The sequence below is a fragment of the Megalops cyprinoides genome, chromosome 14 (assembly GCF_013368585.1).
Source record: "Megalops cyprinoides isolate fMegCyp1 chromosome 14, fMegCyp1.pri, whole genome shotgun sequence".
NCBI lineage: Eukaryota > Metazoa > Chordata > Actinopteri > Elopiformes > Megalopidae > Megalops > Megalops cyprinoides.
The window spans coordinates 20888968-20898016 of NC_050596.1; the positions used below are offsets into that span (position 1 = coordinate 20888968).

The 9049-nt window shown below is 38.5% G+C and overlaps 1 protein-coding gene across 1 annotated transcript; it reads right to left on the minus strand.

The window, feature by feature from the left end:
• Positions 1-1917: 1917 nt before the first annotated feature.
• On the minus strand, positions 1918-5971 carry LOC118789110 (protein S100-B-like). Its single transcript, XM_036545427.1, has 3 exons — positions 5877-5971; positions 3305-3462; positions 1918-3190 (listed from the first exon to the last, which is right to left on the minus strand). The coding sequence occupies exons 2-3, from the start codon at positions 3440-3442 to the stop codon at positions 3041-3043; spliced, it is 288 nt and encodes a 95-aa protein (XP_036401320.1). The 5' UTR covers positions 3443-3462; positions 5877-5971; the 3' UTR covers positions 1918-3040.
• Between the last annotated feature and the right edge of the window lie 3078 nt (positions 5972-9049).

The window sequence follows — 9049 nt, forward strand, 5'->3', positions numbered from 1 at the left end:
TACAGTGCACTTCGTCTGGTGGGGAAGATTTTCAGCAGAGATACTGTTTTTATTTTTGCCACATCTATGCACATTTTAATGTGGTCTGTCAGGAGTGAGTGGTCCCCTAAAGGGAAGAGTAATGGGCACATGGCAAAATCCTAAAATTAGAATATGTGATTATCCAACGCTTTGGCAATCCAGTGCAGGGATATACACTTCCAGTCCTCAAAGCTAAGCGGCCCACAGGTTCTAAACACTATGTTCATTCTGCTCATGAATGACACTGGGGACAACAGGTAAGCTAACTCTCTGTCCTGTCAATGGTTGCACCTGAACAATCACGAGGTATAGCAGAATGAAAGCCAGCAAAGGGCTTGAATTGGCTATCCCTGAATCTAATGGAAACCCACCCAATAAAGACATGTGTCTGTCGGCCATGTTTGAGAAATCGATGCAGAACAACATTCTTGGAATCGTGAAAAAAGTCACTTTGTCCAGAAACATTAATTGCTGTTGTTGTGCAGTGAAAAGATCAGAATGAAGTCGTACATGTTTTTTTGCAGGAGGTATTTGCTTTTTGTCTGTCTGCTCCGTGGAATAATGTGCACATCAAACACATTGTTGGATCTTTCAGGGATTTAATTCACTGGCCCCAGGTCAAATAGAAACCCAGCCACCAATAGAAACTGGCATGTCTATCAGCCAGATGTCATCCACATTATGAGAAATCAATGATAGAAAAGCAACAGTGAAGAGAGCTTGCACAGACAATGCTGTAAAACCTCAACAAACACAGTTATCATGTCATACATTTTTCTCCTTATCCGCCTGTATGCTTTCTCCATTTGTCAAGCAACAGTATGGATAAAAGTATCACTCAGATGCTATTGTCAAGGGGGTGACTTAAGTGAGAAATGTGCTGTAATTGAGTTAGAGAAACACAGAGAACAAGCTGCAACAGAAAGCAAAAAAAGATGAAAACGTCACATCAAATTTTACTCATGTTTAAGCTGCACCGAAAAGGCCCTGGGGCCATCGTTTAGAATGCATGAGTCTTTTACTCTCTTACTAAAGACATAATGTAGATAAACTTGTTGTTTTTTTTTCTTTTTTGTTATGTCTAACTTTATGTTGACATTGAATTTTTCTCCTCCTACAATGCTGAGGCCCTGAATGAGAATCTTCAGCTGTGAAGACATCTTGTTCTAGAGGGTTAACCTCTATTAAGTGTCTGAGAGAGGACTTTTCAGTGACCAATTCAGCTTTTGTTGACATTCAATTATCAAATGCAAATATGTTGTCCTGTCAAACACATGTATGTATATTGCATTCTTGTTACTGATCCAGTTTCCACACAAGAGGGCAGTGTTGCTTACACTGCAGATATACCATTTTCCATGAATTAAAACATTTCATACATCATAGTTTTCACATTTGTGATGATTTCAAAGTAGTTCTAAACAAGCAGAAAACCCCTAAATACATTTTCTTCCCTTGGTGTAATAAATAAGGGTGCCGGGAGTTATGTCATAGCAGGAATGTTTCTAGCTTTTGAAAAGATCCAGGGCTAAGGCAAGTTTTTTTTTTTTTTTTTTTTTTTGAAGGGAGATTAGGTTGGGGAGGTTATATCTACCTTTATAACAAATAAATATTATCACACCTTCGGATGCTGAAAGTCAAGTTCTGCTCTGTTACACAGTCTCTCTGTTGTTTTGCTATAAACACCTCCTTTTTCAGGGGAAAAATATTCATGGCTAGGCTTAAAATATTCAGGACTATAGCCTTGAATGATTGGACCTAACAACGCCACTGTGTCATCATGTTCTGTCCCACACAAAAGTGAACAAATGTATAATATGTTGAAGCTTTGTGTTTATATTATGGTAAGAGAGACATTATCACACATGTAGCAGCAATGTAAACACAAGAAGAGGGCCCTTTTGAACAGATCATTTTATTCAGGGTCATCACAGCACATTGCAAAAAATCTTGAACATAATTCTTTTTTTTACCTCATCATATGACTTGTACCATCCCAACATCACCCAATTTTCCATGCAAGCCAGCTAAGAGATTGGATAAAAAAGAAAGATATGCTTACCTAGGCAAAGTGTCATGTGTCTCTGCTGACAGAGATTATTAGAACTGTAATATCTAAGGATTTCAGGCAAGAACTGTCCTCTTGCTGTGGTTAGATCTGTTGTATGTTTAGTATTGAGGCCTTGTGGTTTCTGTCTCTTAAAGCCGTATCAGTAAGTCTATTAGGGGTATTTCTGATGATGATGATGATGATGATGGTAATGACGATGATGATGATGATGATGATAAGGAGGAGACAGTAGAGGATGAATTACATTTATGTATTGTCTTACAAGGTACCAAACCGCTTCACAGCAACAAATGTGTTCTTGATTTGTCATGTGTTATGCTTCTCTGGAAATGTTAAAGCAACAGTCTGAGTTAAAAAAAATATTTTAATCCACTGTACTCATAACTGTCAGAGATGATTTGGGAGAACACTGCACATTTTTGTTTAACTCTGCATTATGTAATTATCACAGTAATCATCTGTGGAATTCATTGTCAAAAATATGATGTTTTCTTTTACTGCTCAAACATATGGAACTAAGTACAGAGGCTGAGTTGAACACAACCTTTAACTGCTTTAATCTGAATCTTTGATCAGATATAATGCTTTTGTTTTTATTTTGTTCCTGCATATTGCTGTTCTCAAGTTGTTCATCATTTCTTATAAGTATGTACTTTGTAAATCCACAAAATTTGCACCTAATATTTGCTAAATAAAAATGGCACAGTTGGCATGGAAGCAGTCAAATCCTCTGGGTGCAAGGAATTGTGGGACAAGATTTCAAGCTCCACTGAGAAACATTTAATAAAAGGAACTGATGAGAGGTCACTTTGAGAAGCTAGTGCAACCAGACAAGATACATTCCAATCACCCCAAAATCTATAATAGTCTAAAACAAGAGTGTGTTAAAAGGTTTACATTGCTTTATTTTGTTAAACTAGGCAGTTTGTTCCTCTGTTAAACTGTAGCCTACTCGTCTTCATGGTGCTCAAAGAATTCGTGGCAACAGATGGTAACCATGGTGATGAAAGTCATGAACTCTTGGAAGTCACATTCAGAGTCTCCGTCAGCATCCAGGCTCTCCATCAAACTGTCAATGGTGGCCTGGTCTTTGATTTGCTGAAAGCAAAAGAGGATAGTGAACTGAGAATGTGAATAGCTTGTACCCATGAATGGTTTAGTTTAAATGAATTTAAGGAGATTAACAACAGCACGGGGTTTGCAGTGTCTCACCCCCAGAAAGGATGATAACTCATTGTTGATCAGCTCTTTCAGTTCACTCTTCTTCAGTTTGTGCTTGTCCCCTTCTTTCTCTGAGTATTTGTGGAAAACCTCAATGATGGTTGCAAGAGCATTCTCCAAGTCACTCATTTTCACAAGCAATGTTCAGTCTGTAACACAGGGGCCAATTGTTGAGAAAATATAAAAGACCTGTCAAAGATCTTAATTTTAACATTGTGTTCAGAATGAGAGCAGTGTTTTGCTCAAATTTGTCAATAATAATTAAGTGGTGTTATTGTCATACAGTATCCTACATTAGACCAATTTCAGATTCATGCTTTCTGTAATTACTGTTATAGAACAACAAATGTTTGAAAACAGGACAGGAGATGTAAGCTGATATGACACCTCTAGCGCATTAATGTTTTATGGCTTGTTTGCAATACTACTGAAGGGCTAATGCCTAATGCACAGCATCCCATTTAGTGTAATTACATCAATTTAACAGCTTGCCATTACGTTAGACTGTCATTACTATAGAAAATGCCAGTATAAAACAGTATGTAAAACCGTGAACATTATGTCAATAAAGCGTACTGCTCTGGTAATAAGCCTTAGACAGGTAAACAAATCAACAAAGAAATTTATCAGGGCTTTCCCTTTGTGTTTATGAAATTCCTTATAACCAGGAATTTCCTATTTATTCCTATTCACATTTTTCCCTATATTTTTCCCTTTATTTACCCTGTCTGTTGTTTTATTTCATGCCCTTAACTGTACAGTGATGGCCAATAGTGAGCATTATTTGGGCTGGCAATGAATAGAGAGTGTTCACTGCAGCATTCAGTCTTTGCTTCCAATTCCAGATCAATGTGTGGTGTCAGATCAAACTAATGTCTCTCTCAGTTAATCCAAGGTTTGAAGAAGGTGATGCCATCAAACACCAGGAAGTATTCATTACAAGAGATGACCCGGTATCTAACTATCCTCTATTCAGCAGCAGGTGATTGGTTGATCTAGCTCATGTTATGGTCCGCCGTGATCAGTCTTGAGCCCTCTCAGAATTTGTCTTGCTGTGTCCATCCTTTTAATTAGCCCACTGGTCCTCACAGACATGCTCACAGACATTTTCATGTCCATGAAAAAAAGCTGTTGTGCCTGAGAAGCCTTTCTAAAATGGACTCTTAGGCCAAAATTACACTTTGAGACATAACTGATAACAAAGATCTTTTTTATCTACATTTTTTATACGCAATGCCTATTTTTCATCCATTTTTGGAAAAGGATGCTGCTTATTCCTACAACATTGCCTGACAATCTGGGAAAGCGCAGATAAACACTCTTTCCCCTACGCCAAGTTTCACTTCTTTTCACAACATAGTCTCCAAGCTCAAGTTAACTTATGTTAATTTAACTCTTTGTGAACAAGATGGACACACACACACACACATACACACACACACACACACACACACAAACTCACATTTAATAACTAGCCAGATCATTTGATTATCTGTAGCTTATTGTCACTGTTCTGATCACAGCAAACAAGCGAGGATGTATTATGGTGATCAGCACTGAGTTAGTCCTGAGCTTTTAAGTGTGGAAACAGCATTGCAGTGCAGAAAATGTGGTGCATGGCAATATATGAAAATGGATATACCTGTAACGGTACCTGTCATCATTGAAACTTTTTTGTCCTGTACAATACCCATCTTGGTCATTTGTTGTGTGTTGGCAGTGTGCTTACTTCCACTGCATCATACACTGATCGAGCTTTTGTCAAGGATGAATAGTGTTTATCACTGACTCATGACTTATCAGCTTATTCTAGAATCTTTCCATGAAAAAAACAAAACATCAAACATCAAGAAACACAAACAGTAAGAGAATATACATGTACAGATAATTACCCTGAACCTTTTCTTTCAGTTAATTATTTCAAATGGGATGACATTACCTCTGCAGACTTCACACGGAATCATTTCAATGATCAGGAGATTGGTTACAGTATGTAATTTTGATTATGACAAGGAGATTGGGTTCAACTGAAAACTATTTATTGCTATCACTAAAATTGTGAAGTGCATTTATGTGTGGACAATTTCTATTTCAACATCTGAAAACATTCATTTCTCCCTTCATCGTTTTAAGAGCATGTTTGGTAGGTTTTTTTGTTGTTTGTTTGATGAATGTCATCTGAGTGTTCATTATGATAATGTTTGCTTTTTTCTATCACACCCTTTATAGGCAGCTTAGATCTATGTAAATGGGGAAATATCAATCCAATCACTTCAATCCAAGCAGTGGTCCAATGTGATCCAGTTGTCCAGTGATCCAGGTACAGTATTTCATAACTATATGATGAGACAGTTACACACGACTAGGTAAACAACAAGGAGAAGCTGATCCTTACAAAAAATTGTCAAGGTTATTGTAAATAATAGTCAAAAATTGGTTGAGGCTATTCACTGGTTTAAAGGTAAGTTCGCGTAAAACCCAAAAAAAGTAAAGTATCACAAAAGAGGAGGTTTTGGGTTATAAAAATGCAAAGAAAAGAGGAAAAAGAAAAAAGAAAACTTACCAGTTTGGTGTGACAGTGGAGAAGAAAGTTATTTTGCAGGACAAAGAGAGTAATCTCAAGGAGAGAAAGAGAAGGCTTTTATACAGTGGGTGTGTGTGTATGGGGGTTGGGTGCCAGGCTTCTGGATGCCACCCCTGCCAGTCCAGCTCCCTGACCAATGGAGTGGTCAGTCAGTGGGACACCACCTCTCCTCCTGACAGTCTCATCCAGGTGACCTCTGATATGTGTCTTTCTATTGTACTGGGGTACAATGGACACATTGCTCGGTTGTCTTTAAAGGGGCATGGCTGGTAGGAGTATATACTCAGAACAACTTCTGTGATGGTACATGATGTTACAGTTTTGTAGTAGTTACCAGTAGGCCTACAGATTATTTGGGTTCTTCTGTAACAAAAATGTAGTAGCACAATCCTTTTTCTTTCAGATGAAATCTATATGCATTAATCTATATGCCACATTCACATGAAGCCATGAAAATACTTTTAGCTGATCATTTTAAATTAGTTTAGATATGTTTTTATATGTGCTGATGTGTGTATACATATGTGTGTGCATGTGTGTATCATGTACCTCCATTTCAGTTTGAATTTCACAAGATTACCCCCTTTCAATGCTATTGTATGTCAGTCCCTAATGTAATCAGCAAAGAAAAACCAATATCAACCTTAATGAGAGGGAATTGCCTTTTCCACTCTTCCTGCCTACACATTATACATGGCTGCATGCTCCCAAATGTAATCCGTTTCACCCGACAACATATAGAGGGTTTCTACTCTCTCCCTCTTTCTTCGATTGTCTCTGAGCTTCTGGTCACCACGATTAGCACAAAAGGTCTGTTGTGGGGCGTTCTGGACAACAACGGCCTGCTTCAAAGGAAATGGATGGCGCTGCATGTTAATGACTAAATCCTTTTCACTGGCGGACTTGGCCAGACGTGTGCCAGGAACATGCCCGGACTGCTAAGTGGAGACGAAATACCAAACTCATGCGAGCAGTGTGTGACAGTGTATGTTTTTGCTGTACAAGAGAGTCAAGACGGTTGTGAGAGTTGAAATCGGTATGTACCCTTCAATAACTTGAAATAAAAACTCTGTCACCCAATCCTATGAATTTGATCTAACAAGTTGTAATGATGTAATATCTAGTCAAAAAGCACAAACGGCCATTTCCTGATATTTCTGAGTGGTTAGAAACTAAGCTTTGTTGTTTCATTGTACTTCAATTTACCAGTTTTGCTGTAAAACCCATTAGTTGATTGTTGTTTCTTGGTAATTCATAAAACACTAATATGTAATTAAGGTACTGACAGCTCTAGTGGTTGTTTCTACAAGCCAATGAATTAGTTAGTGACAACAATGAAATAGGTTGCACTTTACCTGACACCTCATGACAAAGGAGTAATATGGTACTAATATGGTAAAATTGCAACATTTAGTGAATTTGCAATTGCCTGCACTCCCCTCATAGTGAGTGGGAAACAAAGATCAGAGTAACAGCTACATTAAAATTAAAAGGTATCAACACTATCAAGAGTGTAGCTTGTGTGGCTATTCAAAACATTGATATAAAGCAATGTATAGAGGAGTTGACTTAATACCGATTATTTCTTCATGGGTCAGCAGGTTTACTAAAAAGGTATACCCTACTGCACACTATCTTTTCCTACATCCTGTCTCATCAATTTTTAATTTCCTGGGTGACCCGGATACAAATGGGAGTTGCTGTGGAGACATTATAGAGTTGGTTTATTTCATCCTCACATTAAATCTGCTTTGTTGATTTGCCATTATAATGTACAAATATCACTTTTAGCCATCCTTTATCTAATTCTCTATTTTAATTCCATATAAATATATACCTTTCAAAAGGGCAACTAACATCTGTTTCTGAAAAGTTAATTCCAGGTAAAGTGTTCAGGTGGATCTGCCAAGCTCACACCAAGTGCACGGCCCTGAAAAGGCCCTCTGATTGGTTAAGGCTCAGTACGTCCAATCAACAGCTTTTCCTGTTTTTTATTTATTTATTTATTTATTTTTTCCTCACCAAACAACCCAGTATGCTTCTCAACAGGGGGAACAACAGAGACCAGTGAGTGCCGTAAAACACAGTCATATTCTCAAAGCAGTTGCTTTTCCACCCTCTCGGCCTCTCCTACATCTGTTTGTCAACCAGGCCAGGAAGGGACCCTGTGAAAGTGCTCTTTATCGCTCCAGAATTAATTCATTGTTTCTTTCCCGAAAATAAATTTCACATACGAAGGGACAAAAAGAAAGTGTTGTTGTCTCCAAACACTGCTTCTAGTGTGTGAAAATTAGCGTGGTCAGATGGCTGTACCGCCTGTCTGCCTGTCAGTAATCTATACTTCTCTCGCCCCATCGCTCCCTCTCCATCTCTCGCTCATTCCATTGCTATGTGAGGAATCTGCACCCATTGCAAGATGGGATCCCAGCTGGAAGCTGTGCAGGACAAGTTGTAGAGCCGTGTTTTAAATATTAAATGTTTTCATCACAGGACAATGTTATCTGTCATCTATTTTGTATTGTCCTTTGAGGCCTTGTCCCAGTTATTCAGAGCTGAATCCCACAGAATCATCAGTCCCTCTATATCACACTCAATGTACATTATTGTGACTTGCCTCTGACTGCAGTCAGTCTTAGTGTGTGAGGCAAAGAGGGTTATAACTCTTTTGTTTTTTATTTTTTCTTTAATTCTGTTTATGCTTGCCACGGCTGCTGTGTTGCCAGAGAATTAGTGTTTGACTGTTGAAAAGAAAAAATGAAGGGCTGGTGCTGTGTAGTTCCAACTGTCTTTTTGTTGGGCATACTATGAGTGGATGCTAAGGGTGCTGGGATGTCCCTATCTCATGAACAGACAAGGCACAGTGAAGCACAGTCAGGATGCCATTCACATGGTTCCATTAACTCTGTCTCAAGAACACTGGTTTTGATGCTAAGAACAGTAGTACCAGGAAGAAACTCCATCACCACATCCGCAGCGTCTTCGGCTATGCTCTGGAATTCAGAACAATAACCCCTGTGCATAAATGTGTAGCTGTACTGTCAGAGGTGCCTTATAGGGCAGAAAGTTGCATGCACAGCGACGTATAAGATGTGACTGCATTTAACATTACACTGACATCCAGCAGAGACTCTTACGCAGAGCAACATACAAGA

Coding starts and splice junctions, on each gene's coding strand:
- LOC118789110 (XM_036545427.1), bottom strand. CDS start 3,442: ATGAGTGACTTGGAGAATGCTCTTGCAACCATCATTGAGGTTTTCCAC. Junction 3,191..3,304: donor AGTTATCATCCTTTCTGGGG/GTGAGACACTGC, acceptor TTTTGCTTTCAG/CAAATCAAAGACCAGGCCAC.